The 18,806-nt window shown below is 37.7% G+C and overlaps 1 protein-coding gene across 1 annotated transcript; it reads right to left on the reverse strand.

Annotated features, from left to right (window-relative positions):
* Positions 1-3,507: 3,507 nt before the first annotated feature.
* On the reverse strand, positions 3,508-4,769 carry LOC120295265 (cell number regulator 2-like). The gene is made up of 4 exons (XM_039316264.1): positions 4,635-4,769; positions 4,464-4,535; positions 3,953-4,165; positions 3,508-3,843 (listed from the first exon to the last, which is right to left on the reverse strand). Exons 1-4 carry the CDS (start codon positions 4,714-4,716, stop codon positions 3,770-3,772), a joined length of 441 nt encoding a protein of 146 aa, XP_039172198.1. The 5' UTR covers positions 4,717-4,769; the 3' UTR covers positions 3,508-3,769.
* Between the last annotated feature and the right edge of the window lie 14,037 nt (positions 4,770-18,806).

Below are 18,806 nucleotides of genomic sequence, written 5' to 3' on the forward strand. Positions count from 1 at the left end.
AGAAATCATGCAACACTTCGTTCATCGGAAGCTATACCTTCACCAAACAATAAATCGGCATCAATGCTGGCACTGTTGCTATGCCAGTGACATCTCAACCTCCACGTTAACCTGTCGGCCACTGTAAGTGTCCACGTAAGGTGGCCACATATCGTTGGGTCCATTTTTGGTTATTAATTTCGTTTTGCAACGAGAAATGTTTCAATATGAACTACAATGCATCCCTTCTGATACCCAAGTATTTCCAATAAAAGTAGTTGCATAGTTTAGCAAATGGAATCGGTTAAGTTCGGCCCGATAGGCAAAAATTTCGATTTTCTAAAGAATATGTAGAAGCAAATCAAGTCATGTCGATTTTAGCTCAATCATGCTTACACAGAGTCGAATTCGGATTGCTCTCGCTCAAAATATCTCTCTTGCATAGAGCCTGTGTGCATATGATTTATTAGAAGTTACCACTCCTAACACCACCTTTATTGATTATTTTCCATATAAATGGATCTTAGAAATACCAATTAGATTCAACCCATAAATGGGAAAAAAGTATCTCCCTTGAATTCCTCAAGACCGTGATTCCTTATGATTGGCTTTTGGAGACATGTATTTTTTCGCTCATCTCCTGTGTAAAGAAGGGTTAGTCGTGCATGAGGGGCGTTCCTTTTATGTTAACGTCGTACCTCCCTCATGTAGTCTTTGTACTCCTGTAGTTTTTGGAAAGTTGTCCAAAAATCTTAAATTTACTACATTTTTGCTAATCCAGTCCCTAGTCTTTAACTTTGTCAATTAAATTTTAAACAATTTCTCATTTTGTTAATTGAGTCAATCCGTCTAATTTTGACTAGAAATTACTAACATTGATGACTGCCATTCTACGTAATGCAATCAACGACGACGACGTGGATAATTTTTAATATTATTTTAACTTTTTTGAAAAAATTCCTTTCTTTTATTTTTCCTTCCCTTCTTCCTCCTGTGCAAGTGAGGTTGGTCTTGTCATGGCTAGGTGGGCAAGGTTGGCCATCGCTAGGCGGGCAAGGTTGGCGCCGGCTAGAGGAGGAAGAAGGAAGAAAGAAAAGAATAAATAAATAAAAATTTTGAGAAATATTAAAACATTATTAAAAATTATTTATGTTAGTACAAGCTGTGCTACAATTTCCGGTCAAAATTGGTTAAATTGACTTAATTGGCAATACACTAAAATGTTTAAGACTCAATTAACAAAATTAAAAGGTTTATGACTAAATTGGTAAAAATACAATTATATAGGTGATGCATTCATGAATGTAGAAATGTATCGGGCCATTGTGCATGTGAATGTGTAAGAGGTCATGTCGTTTTCACCTTTTGACACCTTCGCGATGGTCTGCAAATGTCGAATCCTTTTCTAGTGAAGGGATCCCTCAAGGTGAACAGGGATGGCTCATTCACGGAGCGCTTCCCATGAAGACTGATCTGATCCCTTCACCGCATGAACTAAACTTAAATTACTAGACTCCAGCACTATTCTCTGGCGTCTTCTATCATCCAGGAACTCTAGGGTTTCAAGCAGCGCTTTTGCCTCCGCGAGCTCAATCGAGTGTACTTTCACCGATCTGGCGAAACCATCGACCAAACGACCGTGACATCTCTGCATAGGACTGAGTCCAGATCACACGCTACTGGGTTTCGTCCACATTTCCTTGGCCCATAAGAGGCAAACCGAGTCGTGGACTGGTTGGCAAAGGCTCAACGCAATAAGTTATTAATCCAGGATTGACTTGCCAATCCTCTAATCCACTTTAGAACTTATTATGTTCTGAGTCTTCTATTTCGCTGTTGCATACTTCAAGTTAGCAATGAAATCTTATTTTGAACCAAAAAAGGAAAAATGTCGAATCGGGCGAAAATGGAATAGTTCTCTCTGAATGGTGTTGTCCAGCCCGTTCTTTACAGATGTTCTGAAGATCAGTAATTTTATACTGATTCTGGTCCATTATCTTTGGATCCAATAGATGAGAGTGCTCATTTGTTCATGTTTGTGATCCGAAACACTAGGTTTAGCTTCACTAGGTTTAGGTTTAGTGCCTATCCGCTGGCCATCTCATCTTTAACCTCTTTAAAGCCACGGAAGTTACAAAGAGATGTTACAAAAAAATCACTAGATGGTTACATCAACGGGTATATTGACTCTACTACCTTGACAGCATCTTCGATTCCACTATCTTAACAGTTGCTTTATTTCACCGCATTGACAGTTACATCCCAAATTGTCAATTCCACTTTTTGTTGATTCAACAAGTCATCAATTATTCAAATTATTAATAATTTATTAATAAATGACCAAATTCTGCTCTCAGTCTATCACATGTTGATAATAATCAAAAGTTAGTTATTTTTTTGTGCAAACACTAGATTTAGGTTTAGTGCCTATCATCCGGCCATCTCATCTGAAGTTTTTTTCCCCTCATGGCATATCCATTGATTAAACTGTGAGGAATGAAGCCTTGATCCCAAAGACATGGAAGAATATCTTCCTGAATTTATCAAGACCATATATTTATTTATACCATGATTGGCGATTGGAAACGTATATCTTCCGCGCATTTCTTCACAGCTCAATCTCGGCGCTCGCAGCCTTGCTCACTGAGAAATCTATTCTACACGAATGAGATGAAGAGGAAGAGCAGGCAATGGATGAAGTGGGTTTGAGCTGTGGTGGTGATCATACTGCTCGTGGGCCTTGTTTCCTTGTTGCCATCTTGCAAGTCTTAGTTGTTTAGATTCTCAAAAGTGATTAGCCAAATTCGTGAAATATGGATTGTGGTGATGATCACACGGCCAGTTCCATGGACTCACGTGGGATTCGCACCGGATTAGCGATCCAGTTCCTAGATAGGTTCAAAAACTAGTGGACGGTTCTTAGTTCTCAATTTATAGAACCAGCCCTTCATGGGCAATTCTCGATTCTAAGATGGCAACTAGTTCACTCTAAAACAGATCACCTTTACTTTGTGCATGTAATAACGAATCAAGAATTTGAGGTAAGGAGGTTGGACACAAATTTTTCATTTAAATAACATATATAGAATATATTTCGTCCTAAAAGGGGTGGAGGCTACCACGAGCCTCCTAGGTCCACACCAATGTGCGCATGACCTATATGAATCTAAATTTTAAATCATTACGTCCGAGTTCCAAGTGAGTGGGGAAACTCCTAAGAGCTTAAAAGCCAACGCCCATTTGCCTTTAACTCCCAGATGTGTCGATTGATAATTCTTTTGTAGATTTGACCCATTTGCACTCGATCCAATTGACGGATGAGAGCAAGGAGTCATTTGTGGGTGTAGAAGGTTCAAGGCTGGGTAAGAAGTTGCGATCAATAAATAGAGAAATCGATCCTAAATGTTATGTAGTTCTGGTATGATTTATATTTGGTGAGGAGAGAGACCATGACAAGTCCACTAAAATTCCCTTGACACAAGGACGGAACAAGCAGAAAGAATCACACATTGGACAATGCTATCAAAAGATTCATAAGTTAACAACTCAATACTCACTCGAAAGGTCTTACGGTACAAACTTAATCAAACTCCTAGCACGCACTGTGCCAACCACATGAAAATGACAATAAAATTAGGAGCTGAGCTCCGACTTTACTAATCACACAGAATAAGAATACCACATGACATATGTTATTCCGAGAAACAAGTTCACTTGCATAATCAAATAGAGTAAAGAGAACTACATTCTTAGTCGATATAAGATGTAGGCCTTAATCAGCCACAGGACTCTAGCGCTTCATGTCGCCTTCCACCTTTGGAGCCATTGCCACTTCTCTATGTTTGTTGGCGTTTCCTTCCCATCCTACACGCCAATCCAAACATTTTTAGTCAATACTTAATCAACCCTTAAAAAGACTAGTATGTACACTACTAGCCAGCACGAAGATGTTGGAAAGAAATAGGGTTCTCACCCTTCTCCATGTTGAATCCGCGGCTCTTGAGCTCTCGGTACTCTTGACAAAGGGCGCAGCGCATACAGAAGCAGTGGACTAAGCAGTCATGGCAAGGATCTTGCTTCAACCCGAGTTCTCGTCTGAGTCTGGTTCGGTAGGAGAATGAATAGAGGTATGCCCACGTATTCAGGTGGTAGATCAGCGCAAAGATTGCGCCATTCGAGACGCAAGCTGCAATACAAGCTCGGACAATTAAGTGAAAAATATATGATTAGCCTTTGAGAACTCTAATTAGCTGGCTCTGCTTGCTATGTGAACTGGCTTGAATTCTTCATACGCTGGCTTGATTTATGACCCGTTATTATTACTTTTCGTCCCGAGCGTTCACTATTAGACAAAACTCAGCCTATATTAATGACTTATTCGAAAAAACCATGTACTGGAAGTATAATCCGAATGCAAAACAACAATAATATGGAGCGATTCTCTAACATATTTGCGGACGCGGATACAGAAATTATATACTCACATGTTGCCCCTTTGTCCACAATCTCTGATATCCGTCCGAACGTGACGCATGGGCACCAGCAGGTGAGGCAGCCTGCGAGCAACATGGAATGGAGTTGCATGGGTTTATTCCTTAATAACTGGAAGAGAAAAGGGAAAGAAGAAGCTGGCAATATGAACAGATATCCGTTACAGCTTTTGATGTCGTCGAAGCAGCCACAGAGGCCAGTGCTCCAAGGTTGTTCTTCCACATCGTAGGATCTGTTTGAGCTCATGCTGCCGGGCTCGGGGAGAAGGAAGCGAAGGGGGGGAGATGAACAAAGACACGAAAGCTAGTTGCACTCTAGATGAGGCGTGAATGACAATGGGACGGACGTGATTTTAAAGACCATTGAGGATGCGGTCCCTACCATGAAAATTTGTCCGTGTGAGTATTTCGAGCGAGTTCTTTACAAGATGTCGTGAGAAATCCTTCCTGGATTTGCGTTGCCTGTAATTAAGGATCGGGAAATACGATTGAACTACTATAAATTTTGTACTCTCTCTTGACATCGTCTCTCTTTGTGGAGTAGGTATCAATATTCGACCCATACCACATAAATCTCTTGTTTTGAGTACTATGGTAATATCTTCTTCTCATATTTGTCTTGAATTGCAAGACTTTTTAGCTTCCGCATCATTTTCGTTGCACATAATTTGAGTGTCATAGCTCATCCTATAGGAAGAAAATGCCAATTCTAAGAAATTTTGGCTATAATTTGGTTAAAAGCTTGATCTTGAGAAGTTTATAACTTTTTTATCATCTAATTTAGTTATCAATGTGTGCCTTCTTACGTGAGGGTAATTATGATAGATTTTGCTAGGATAACAGTTTTCTTAATACTATGATAATAACATTATGTTGTGAGCCACAAACATGTTGTAGATCACTTTTAAGGAGTAGATTCCACAATAATTTTACATTATTTATTATTTATTTTTTTGTGGTCCAAAACATGTTATTCTTATAATAAATTAAAGATAATTACATAAGCATTTCTCTTTAGTAATAATGTGGCCCTCAATACATGGAAGATGTGCCCGCAATTATGAACTTCCCAAGAATGGTTATATAATAATATTGTACATGGGCAATCAACTCCAAATTTTGACATTCTAACGGCATCCAAATTACTCAATTCGAATCACAACTTGAATTCATCAAGCGCCGACTTGATTTGTGACCTGATATCATTTCAATTGGTCCCGAATGTTCACTCATTAGACAAAATTTGACCTATATCAAGGACTTATTCAAAAAAATGACTACGAAAAGCAATGCACACTATCAAGTATAGTCCACGTGCAAAATAATAATAATATGGAGCGATGTTAAGACATATTAGCAGATGTATATAGATATTATATACTCACACGATGTCCTTTTGTCCATAATCTCCGTTATCTATTGAAATACACGTGCGAATTGTGTTAGAGAAATCCCACGTTAGAAAATTGATATGGTGTGAAATAGTTAATATATCATTAAGTTTTTGAATGAAGATAGGTCTAACCGAATATATTGATAGGCTCATATCTGGGCTCTCTCTTTGCGACCTCCTGCATGAAGGTATTAGGCTTTTTGTTATGCGCTTCAAACAAATGTTATCATGGTTGATTGGTGGCCACTCCCAATGTATATTGGTGTTTGGTCAATATCTAAAGAAGGGATTTGGTGACCAACTCGGTTTCTAGACAGGTTGGTGTTGTGTTGGTCACACAAGGGAGAGATTGTTGAGATGTACAGTGTGGGGAAAATTGTTGAGATACTCATGCGAGTTATGTTAAAGTTATATTAGAAAAGTCCAACATCAAAGAACTGACGTGGTGTAGAGCATTTAATATATTCTTGTAGACCCATAACTTTTTGACTTAACATGCTCGAAGTTGGCTCCCTCTTGGCAATCTCCCGAATAAAAGTATCGGACTTCTACTACCTGCTCCCGATAATCCTGTTGGAAGGCGATGCATGGGCACCAGAAGGGGTCTCGATCCCTTTAAAGAGTATTGATACGGAGTTGCATGGATTTACTTTAAGAAAAAAAAGAAGCTGAGAATATAAACAAGTCTTATATAACAGCTTCGGGTGTCGGCGAAGCAATAGCAGTGGGCAGAACCCAAGGGTGTCCCTTCGACATCATAGGGTTTCGTCGAGCTCATGCCGGTGGGTTGCGGGTGGTGAAGAGAAATGCCAGAGTTTCTGATATCAGCTTGACTTAGGGGATTGTTATATTGATCTCGTACACATTTGGTTGCACGATAATGCTGCATATGTAAGTGAAGGAACCAGATCTAAATCGTAGCTCGATGAACTATGAAAACCACGATGATCTGGTGTATTGCGAATTAGGTCAAATGTGAACAAGAAAACAACCTATTCCAAGTGCATGACCGTGTTGGAAATTTGTGTGGTCCAATAGCTCGAGCTAGCAAATGGAATGTTTACAAGTTTGATGCCCTTTTTCTACTTTTTGGTTTCTCTCTTTCTTGTATGGTCAGAGTCACTTTTTCTACTTGTTGGTTTCTCTTTTTCTTGAATGGTCAGAGTCACTTCGATGTCTCTCTCTCTCTCTCTCGCACGCATTCCTAATGGGGGAAAATGGACCACTTTGAGCCTGTTCATCTTGAAGGGATGTGAAATATGGAATATAATTTGGTGCTGCCACCATCGTTTTCCGATTGCCATATGACCTTCTCGTAGAAACCTTCAGCGACGTCAGATGAATTACTCGAATGACAATTAAATAGAGGTATATATATGCATGTGCATATGCACAATCGGCCATGAACCGTAACTTATCTATTCGAATCTCACCAATTGCGTACACAATACTCTAATTAGAGCCACATGCACAAGTCAAAAGAATCGGACTAAATTAGATTATAAAGTTTGCAAAGTGTTTCATTGACCTTCACGAACTCAAGTCTTAGTGCCCATGCCCTTAAATTTTCAAAAAATAATGGGCAGTTCTATTGTTAATAAAGCCATGTCTCTGGTTTTTCAGCCCACTTTGGGTAGGTTTTAATGGACATCCTGAAATATAGTCAGGGTTTTTATTCTATGCATCATTGATGGATATCCTGATTTCCTCAGCGGTATAATCATACGCCAACAAATAGACGATAATCTCTAGATATATGCAATCATATGTACCTAGCAAATCTTGATCACCCGCAAGAGCATTGTCTATGCGACGATTGATGCTTTGAGTAACAGTATATACGTACCAAGAAAATCCAATTAGTAATAATGATAACTTACTATCTTGATAATTCGGGTAGTTTAGTCTAATTCATTGCGAATGAACTTCCTTTACTGATGTTCTAATCCCCCCATCTGGATGCAAAACTCACTCTCCACAACTTAATTTTTTTTTGTCTTAAAATAAAAATTACCCTTGAAACCTAACACCATTAGGAGAACTTAGACAAAAATTACAGATATTGAAGGGTCAAATATGTAGGTTTAGAAATCAGGGGGTGTTACGGCATCATTTTTTACAATAATATATTGTAAATGGATGGAGCATAGCCATATATGTTTTCAAAACAAGTCAAATGATTCCACATTATTTTATCTATGGTGCATAAAATCATTAAAGTAGAGCTTCGCTTTACAATATTAAACCCAGGCTTTGTATTGGCTATTATGTGGAGACTTTCTATCTCCATCTCCTCGCATTATTAGTCTTATGTATAATTCTTGGGTTACCCCTAAACTTTTGTACTTCATCTAATAACAAGTACTTACATTTTACATCAAAAATAAAAATAAATTAGAGGGTGCAAAGTGCAATCAAGAGAAAATGAGAATATTTTTTACAGAATTTTCCTTCTTTTAATTAATGAAAAACATGAATAAATGTTCTTAAGCTTACCGAGAGGCATGATTGGACTTAATTTATCTTTTGCCTCCAAGCAGGTAAATTACCTAATCAGTCCCGAACTTATTGTATGGATGTCAATTCAGTTTAAACTTTTCAATTTTACCAATTTAATCATAAATCTTTACACAAAATTCTAATATTATCATTCCAATCTCTTTTTGCTAGAAATCGCCAGTGTAGTTGTCCAATTATCGTCAATCATCTTATGTAATAAACTTTCACATCAGTAATTTCCGATAAAAATCTCTTGAAGTGGCTTTCTTTTATACGTCACGTGAAAAAGGAATATGGATCTTACCTAAAATAAAAATGAAAGAACTTTCGAAATTTTGTTCATTAGAAATTATACTTTCAGCAAGCTAATGAATCGCCATAAATGCCGACGCTATTGGTGGTGTCTGTGACATCTCCATCTCCATGATAACCTGTCCGCCACTCAAGTGTCCCCGGAAGATGACTACTGTCGCTCTGTGCTCATTTTGGTTGTTTTGCATCGATAAATGTTTCAATATAAGCTAGAATATGCATCCCTGCTATTACCTAAAAAATTTCAACGAAATAGTTGCATAGTTTAGCAAATATATGAGACCATTTGGGAGTTTATAAAGTCTTGTCAAATTTAACTCTCTTTTTTTCAAAAGAAAAGTATAATTATTGCTCAAAAGGATACATGAAAATAATATAGATCTCATGCCAAAGCAAATTGAAACAAACAAAACTCAGAATATTGCAAAACAAAGCCAATTCCAGAAAATAAGAAAGGTCAATAGAGTATCGAAGGGCCAAGCTACTCATTCCACAAGAATAAAAACAAAATAATCAGCAACAAATCAATGGATCGCTATCTTTATCAATGATGAGCACACATCGAAAATTTCTTTTCCAATAACCATGACATTGTCAGTTAGTAGTGCGTCCTTAAGTTCAGCCTCCTATGCACTATCATCATAACAAGACAATCAAAAAAGGTTGAACAAAAATAGAATTAACCTTTGGAAGAGCAAATTTTTGTGGTTCGGTGAGACGCTAGAACTCATGTGATTATCATTGAAGTTGGAGGTAGAGAACTTATACATGAACAAAGCAATAAATTCCAAATCTAAAAATAGATTTGGAGAGTTCAAACTCATTGATTTAGAACTAGACTAGGAGAATGATAGCTCCTGAATCTAAATCAGGAGAGAAAAAAAAAGAAAAAATAAATAAAACACGAAAATAAATATGAGAGGGAAGGGAGGGTGAGGCTATCTCAAACCCTCCTCCCATGGCTACAGGTCGAAAAAGATGATGGAGAAAGAAGAAAGAGTAAAATACTTTTTGGTTCCTTAAAGTGCTCAAACAGAGTCGAATTCCAATTGCTCTCATTCAAAACATTTCTCCTCTTGCTTAGTGTCATGTTCTTATGATGTATTAAAAGTTTTCACTCTTAACAACACCTCTATCGATTATTTATCGCATAGAGGGATCTTTGAAACGGAGAAGGCCTCTCTATCGACGTGTGTCGTCTTGTGCCACATGCAATCAGTAAAGTGGTTCGTCCCATGAATGGGAAAATATCTCCCTTAAATTCCCAAGACTATGATTCTTTATGGTTGACTTTTCGAGACATGTATATCATTCATCTCCACTATGTTAAAAAAAAAAAAAAAAAGTGTGTCGTGAATGAGAAGTGGTCCTTTTATGCTAGCGTGGTACCTCCCTGTGTAGTCTTGTACTCTTGGTACCCTAGGTGATGCACACACGAACTCTCCTTCCCTTGAAAAAGAGAGTGACCGGAATTTCTTTATTTCATTTCATGGTCCGCACATGTCGAATAGTTTCTTGGGCGAATGTTGAGTAGTTCCCTCTCAAATGATGTTGTCCAGCTCGTGCTTTACTGATGTGCTGAATAGCAAGAGTTTTATACTGATTCTGGTTCACTATCTTCGGATCCGAATAGATGATAGTGCTCATTCGTTCATCCTTATGGTTCGAAACACTAGATTTAGGTTTAGTGCCTATCATCCTATCATCTCAACTTTTCTAAAGCCACAATTGATGGTTATCAACAGAGGTTATAAAGGGAGGTTACTAACAGTTACATTAACTCCACTACCTTAACGGTTTTCTTGACTCCACTATCTTGATGGTCATTTTAATCCACTATGTTGACGGTTACATTCGAGATTGTCAACTCCACTTTTTGTTGATTCCTTCAAATTGTCGATTTATCAAGTTGGCGATTCTTCAATTATAAATTATGTTCATAAGTTATCAGACTTTACTATCATCGACTGACTTTATCACATGTTGATAATAACTAAAATTTGGTTTTTTTTGGTGCAAACACTAAATTTAGGCTTAGTGCCTATCTTCTGCCCATCTCATCTTAACTTTTTTTTCCCCTCATGGCATATCCAATGATTAAAACTGTGACTAAACGTGTGTGGATGGAATTTGGCGATTGGAAACGTGGCCACCTCATCTTAACTCTTTCCCCCCATATGGCATATCCAACGATTACAACTGTGACTCTGTGTGTGTGGAATTTGGCGATTGGAAACATACACCTTCCACTCATCTCCATTACAAGTTCTGTGCATGAGTAAGTGGTCCTCTCTCACGTTCACCTCGTACTTCCTACGTAATTTTGTACTTTTGCTAAGTAGAATCCGTGGCTCCCGTAGGTACATGCATGCACGTAGTTACAAATGATAGTGGGGAGCAACATCATTTCATCTGCAACTTTTCCATCGTGCGACGGCGACCTGCACTTGCAAAGATCTCTTTCTGAGTGAATCCCCTTGTGATGTGTAGAGAAAGCGACCAATCCATGAGAGAGTTCATCAGTTCCTCAAAAGTAGCGGCGATCTCTCTGAATTCTGTTCACACGGCGAAATTACTAGACCGTTCTCTGAGCGCTGTCTACGTTCGCTTTCCCACTACGATGAGAAGCTTAATAAATTGCAGTTTCGGAAAATGTCGCATTTTGGTAAAAGAAAAAGCATATACTTAGTTAAACAAAAAATTACAGATCAAATGAAAATCCCGGCGGTAGAAGCTCCCATTGTGACAGGCGTCGGTAAGACATTGCGTGATGGTTAACTTCAACGACAAAATTACAACTCTTGTTTCTAAAATTTGTGCCTGGCAACAAAATTTTGCCCCATGTATCGAATCATCGGTAACAAGATTTAAGGCGTGATTGGATTGACTTTTATCTTTTACTTTTTTTTTAATTGAAATCTTGTGGTGCCTGCAATTTAATTTTGCTTCATCCGAAACATTTAAAGCTCTTATAACATATGAATGTGGACATGTAAATTTACATCTATTTTCTTATAATATTTGGACAATATTTTAACCTTAGAGGTGTAGTCATTTTGACGAATTGTCCCGATTAGGAAAGACATCATCTCTGGGACCGGATTATGGTTTTGTCCCTGATCGTTCGAAGGATCATATTTTCTTCCATCTTTATTGGAAAAGACTTCTTTTGATCAGATTCTTGGTTGCAATTATATTACGTATTTACACACACGCATATATATATATATATATATATATATATATATATATATATATATATATATGTCAGCATTAATATTTAGTAAGTGTTTGCACCAAAAATTGGTTAGGTCGTCAATTTGGATTAGCATGCGAGCCATTGTTTATGACCGCAAGAATTATTATCGATATTAATGCACATTGATGACCATTACTGACCAGTTATTGTTGAACAATGACAAATGGTTAACAATAGTCGACAAAGGTATCAAACAATAAAGTCACCAGATTATCGATTAAAGCCTAAGAAAAAAATTGAACACATAAAGGGCATCAAGATATAGTTACAAGATTGAACCCACTAGAGAATAGAGTTATGGAGGTCGTGGAGCAACTAACACTCGATTTTAAAGGAACAACCATTTGAAGACAAAATCATGGCATTCTGAGAATATGGACACAAAATTTAAGAGAAGAGGAAACATGGCTACAACCACAGGAGAATTGCTCAGAGATAGTTATGACACAATTACTATAAATACCATCGTTGGTCTACTCGAAAGCCTCCTGCACACAAACCGAGAAATCTACAATCTTCCAGTTATCTTTACTCTCCCCTATTGTACTTTCAATTTCTTGACTCGCATTGTCTATTAAATTCATGTGTATAACTTTATCTTAGGTGCCACATCATTGATAAATTCCGGCATAACTTTTTGTGTTCTCAAGTTTTGTTGTTAATTAAATTTCAGTATAGTTTGTTTATGTTCAGTTTTGTTGAAGTGGCTGTATTTTCCAAGCTTTGTCATCGACTAAATTCTTGCCTAATTTATGTTTGCACAATTCTATTTGAAGAGAAGTTACCGTTATTTTTTATCCAAATGTGATATTTCCCGTTCCGAATCGCCATCAATTTTGGAAAAACAGTAAGTTTGCATGCAGATAATATCCATAACTTGCAATTCACCAATCATAATCCAGATTGAAAGAAAGGAACTTCATGTTTGCCCTCACAAGGAACTTCATCGTGTGGCTTTTCCTAAGTAAATAGGAATTGCATTCTGGGATTCTTTTGATTAGAATGTAGTTTTCCTTGCAAGAGACGATGGATTTCATCACGTAAAGGTCCAGAGCACAAGAAATTAATATATGAGCATATTATACGAATTGTATTGAATAGGAAGTATAGAAAACGACGGATCAATTTATAGAATCCATGTGAGTCCTATTTTAATACTACAGTTTAGATTCATTTTTGTGTACCTATGTCCTTCGAAATATCTTCCTATATAGTGTAGAGACAAACTCCTTTTGTGTAAATTATACACGACGCGTCCGCTGAATTTGGCTTATATGATTAACACAAGCAATGTAAAGATTATGAGCGAGTCTTTAAACAAATCAAATAGTGTGGTGGGCAATATTCAATAAAAGGCGATCATATCATTTAATATACCAGTTTTCAAAAATTGTTGCTAGTATATCTTTCTATATATATATATATATATTTAATATCATCAGACACTTTCGTAATACAAAATTACAAATTTTCGGAAACTCGAATGATGCCTTTTTGGTCAGATCAAGCATATAAATGACGTTATAGTCGCATGTTACATATTCGGGCTTGGTTTCTCATTTTCCTAGGTTGAAATCTATATGGGCCTAACTCTCAAGTTAAGCAGGGCAGGCCACTGACCCAAAAAAAAAAAAGCAGGACAGGCCTTTTGGGCTGCCATTGATATAGGTTGTAAGAGTGGATCAAGAGTAAGCGATTCGTGTGAAAAGAAAAAATAGCTCTGAAATTTATTACTAAATGGATTAATGATTGAAATTCATCGGGATACTAAAGAGAGTAAGGGTGTCTTTATTTTGCACAAAAATGAATGATTTGGAAAATATTTTGAAAAAAATTAATGCTTGCATCATTTAAAATAATTAGTTAATGGAAAATGTTTCATTATCAACAACAATTTATGTCTAAAAAATTTTGTAAATAATGAAATTATTTTTCATTTGTTCAATTTTGTAAGCAATATAAGCTAACATTTTTAGGAAAATAATTTTTTAATAACTGCATTTTTTAGGAAACAAACGAAACCTAAGGACGGAAAACCTTCCTATTTTTATGTAATTGCTAAAAGACAAAGAATGAAGCAAAGCATGATTCTATTACAGTTGAAGAGATTTTAAGAAAAATGGCGGGACTTGTTTTGCTAAGCTCTCAATTACCTAGTTATAATTAATGCCCATGTTCTAAGCTCTCTTTGGGCTTCCGTTACATCAAAGCATCGGCATGCAAAGAAGAAAAAGGCCTTTACTTCAAGGTGATGATTTGCCCATTCCTGCGGGTCTCTTGAAGAAAATAAGGTGTTTAATCTTCTTTCCCTTCAAATACGTTGAGAAACCTCACTTCACTTGAAGAACTTCACCTTCAATTACGCTCCCACATCCAATCAAATTCAAGAGCTCCTTCGTTCTAGCACATGCCCCACGCCTATAAAACGTCCTCGTCGCTTCGTCGTGCACTTGGACCCCCTCCGCTTACGTTCCCTTTGGATAAGATTACACCTGTTAGAATATTTAAATAATAAATCATGCATTCATCTATCAACTTAAGCTTTTAAAATAGTTGGTAATGGTCCACAAAATCTCACATGGTATCAAAGCTAAGAGATCCTACGTTCGAATCTTCCAGGCCCTATTTGTCTCTCCAATTAAATTTCCACGCTTAGTACTAGGCAAAAAGACCAAATTAAGCGTGAGGGGGAGTGTTAGAATATTTAAATAATAAACCACGCCTTCATCTATCAGCTTAAGTTTTTAGAATAGTTTGTAGTGGTCCACAAAATCTCACAACACCCATAGGCTGACGGGGGCGAGGCCGCAAAATTAGTGAACGGAAGACAGCGTGATTTTAGATGTAAGGTCTGCTGCGTCCAAACCGAACCTTTCGATCATTCGACCAATCTCTTAGCGGTTGGATCCTCAGCCTTTTTGTCTTTGCTTTTCGATGTGTCTGGGCCAGCGTCTTTCTTTAAAGACGCATGAATAATGGCCTCTTTAGGTATGAAAGCATGAAAGCATGAATAATGGCCTCTTTGACCACCAACTGACGTTACTTCCCAGTAAGCAAATTAGATAGCCAAAGAAAGAGGACCGATTTCCCTCATTCACGGAGTAAAATTAGCCAGCTTCTTTTTCTTGACAATGATGTGTCGAGGCCCGAACGACCACGTCTGCGTGGAGAAACAATGGACAGCTTTTCGAGGTATCATCATTCCCCACTAATATTTTACTTCGTTTCTTTGCTAATTCATAATTATTTGATAAATTCATCGAAAACCTTGAACTTTTTTCTCGTGAGAACATCAATGGACAATCTTTTTCCTCCTAGCCTATACTTCAAACTTGTACTTATAACCCAAAAGCACTTTTCGTCAAACTTCCATCCATAATGGCCGTGAAAAATCCGAATTGACAGCAATATTCACGGACAAAATCATACACAAACAAATCTGACATAGCACTGGACATGTGCTGCCGCATCGACCAAGAGCATAATCACATCAGATTTTAATGGCCATGCAAATTATCGGGTCGAATACCAAATGATTATATGGCCAGTATGCGGAGTTTTGAGTACGAGTGAAACGGAAGAAAATTCGAAGCATTGATGTCAAACAGGGAAAAGTTGAGGATTTTTAACGGGATCACAGTCCATAGTTGCTCAAATAGTTTCCTCTAGGGTCTAGAAGAGATAATGATCAAAGGAGACAAACAAAATTTGGGGTAGTGTTCCTTAATCGACACTTTCTTCCTTATCTCCAGATGAAGATGATGATGTTAGCATGTCCATCACATATATTCAAAGGTTAAAGTCAAAGGTTAGGATCATTTCGTGGAGTCAATTACGGCGATGCGTCCGTTAAATCCGTTGAGGATACGTCAGAAGGGCCCAAGTAAAACGAGAATCCAACAGCCTCGAAATTCACCCCAGAAATATTATAACATAAGGAGAGCAAAACCCTAATGAAAGGAAACAAGCGGACAAGATCATGTCTCTTTATCTCCTTCACGTTCGTTGCCTCACCTTTTCTTTCCTTTTTGGCAATTTAATCGTTTTTCTAGTTGCCCAACTTCAATCATGTGTTCTTAGATCGAGAATCCACTAACATTGTCTTGTCTCGACCTCATTAAGTGACTGTTTCTGGCGTTTAATAATGATACTTATACTTAATGCGTCACGGGATGAATACAACGACAAATAATAAATTAAAACCCAATTTTAGATAACATAATTTAATTTTTTTCTATCTTTGCTTCTTTTCTCTTCTTCTTCTTTTTTTTTTTTTTTTTGGGAGGGGGGAGGATAAGCCTAGAGATGCAAAGTCATGGATATTCGATTCTAGCATATATTTTGGCCAAAAGAATAGATCTTGTTTCGAGGTAATAAAGACAAAATGTCAACTTTTTAGTTTTCTACAGTCAATCTCGATCCGGAGCTTCACTTATTTGCTGTTCATGCAATGTCAAGCTAGGTTTCCATTTGCGCTTTACATGTCAAAGGACGATTTCTTCCTGTCGCCCAGGTATAAGTCAACTCGATGACAAATTGGACAAAGCCGAAATCGATGCACGAGCCTGGATTAGTTTCCGGTTGGTTATCAGCAGTGTACCGAACGAATATAATGTATCTTAGGGAAAACTTTTAAGTTGGAATATTGAAATTTGTGCACGAAATCCACTTTTTAAGTCCTAGGGGACTATGACTAGTTAAAAATAGCTTAATCAAGTTCCTACTTGTTAACCCCCGTCGTTTAATTTGCTGGAGAAATTGAAATAATGTTGAAAGCACCTTCCTTCTTCATTTAAATCCATATGCATGTGCATATCGATTTGCTGCACTTTCATGTTTATTTATCATCTTTTTTTGTTTTCTCGAGACTCATAGATGAAATTCACAAAAGTATATAAAGTATAGAAACGGAAGTCGTTGGGTTCAGGGTTTTGATCATTGAGCTTGATTCGAGACTATAAGACTTGATTTAACCCAAATCGATTAATTAAGTTAGGTTCTTAGATAGTGTGATGTCACCTATCATATATTAAATGAAGATATTCTCATATATTACATAACTGATTGAAGAAATTTGAGGATCGGATTGACATTTTTGGTGATAATGTTGTAAGAACTCCTTCGATTTGGTTACGAACTTAAAAGAATGATGTTATAAATGATCCTAAACAAAAGTTAGAAAGATTCGGACTGTTAGCAAATTTCCTCACTCAAAACAGGCTTACCGAGATGCTTACCAGATTTTGAGCAGGTCGCAAGCCTTCTTTGGGAAATCTGGAAGGCGCGGAACAACTTCATCTTTCGCCATTTTCGGATGTCCCCAGATCAGATTATCGATTCTGCTTTTGCCCTGGCTTCTCTCCAAAAACGAGTCCATCAAAAGGATTCCAAAGGCCATTCCTCTTGGTCGAGCCCTAATCGGTCTTGGCAACCCAAGCAGGCACGTGAAGATCAATGGGACGGCTCCTTTCCCACGGCGTCTAACGGAGGATCGATTGCTAGTATGACCCGCGACCACTCGGACTAGGCCGGTGGAATCACTCGCTCTGTCTCGCCTCCTCTCGCTCTCGAGACGAGATCCGGGCGTTAATTTTGTCTCTTAACGATCTAATTCAGCACGAGTTAACAGATTCTAACTCGCTTGTGGAGTCCGACATCGTCCTCGTTGAAACCCTAAATCGGGTCGCCCGCCGACGTGGGGAGTGCCGCGCCCTCTTCGCCGAGTGCTTTGATCTCCTTCGCCGATTCTCTCATATCCGTGTACAAAGATCACCGTCGGGAGGCTAATACCCTAGCAGATTGGGCAGCGAAGGCCCATGGCCGCGGATCCCTCTCTTCCGCTTGGTTTGTCTCCCCTCCCCAAGTCATGCTCGATATCCTCTATAACGATGCCCTTGCTCAGGGTTTCTTTGTATTTCCCTCGTGACTCTTTATCAATATATATTATCTTTTCTGCTCAAAAAAAAAAAAATGGGTGAGAATTGAGAAAGCCCCTTTTATTTGTGTTTGAGAAAATCCACCAGCGGGTGGGGATGAGATAAAATATTTAAGTAAAATTTTTGTGAATAATGAAAATAATTTTTCTTAAGTAATTATTACAAGCAATATAAATGATTAATTTGAGGAAAATATTTTACAAATCATTCATTTTTCACCAAGAGTAACTTTATGTGACATGTCTATCACTCCAGTAATGGAACCCTATCAAATGCAAAGGAAATAATCTCCTCATCCATCGATCTATATTATGTAAAAGTAGACTATGAAATTAATGTTTGCACAAAAATAAGTCCGAATTACCTTGAAAACTAGACTAACCTCTCAACAATAGACGAACATGAAATGATGAATTATTTATTACTCTATAAGGGAACATTTGATAGGCTTCCTTTTATAATTTCTATTTTAACGGTCTTCCGCTCTTAGGGTGTACCGAATTTCAATATGAATAGTAATGTTCTTGGCAATAGTCTTAGAAAATGAAGAATTCATTAAATAATGCGACAAGCTAAGTATCTAAACGAGCGTGCCATATTCGAATACCTAATACTAATATGCCACGACACTTGCTAACTCAGATTTCATGAACCGTACTTAATACCTCGAACATTTTCTCTTCCTAACAATTTCGTTAGACCGTAACATGGTAAGGCACAACATCTAGGCAAGTAGAACCAAACTATAACCAGAAGTGTATTTATTAAGGTTCAAGACACCCAAAAGTCGCGTATGATTATGGAAAGGCTATCATGCTCAAAAAGTAAACATATAAAAGTGGCACGCTCGTAGCAATTGGCGATAGTGGGATTCCGCCCGAACAAGCTTTCTTCTCCATACTAACCGCCCTCGCTTGAGGATCGTGGTCGGCAAAACC

This window comes from Eucalyptus grandis, chromosome 7, assembly GCF_016545825.1.
Source record: "Eucalyptus grandis isolate ANBG69807.140 chromosome 7, ASM1654582v1, whole genome shotgun sequence".
Classification (NCBI taxonomy): domain Eukaryota; kingdom Viridiplantae; phylum Streptophyta; class Magnoliopsida; order Myrtales; family Myrtaceae; genus Eucalyptus; species Eucalyptus grandis.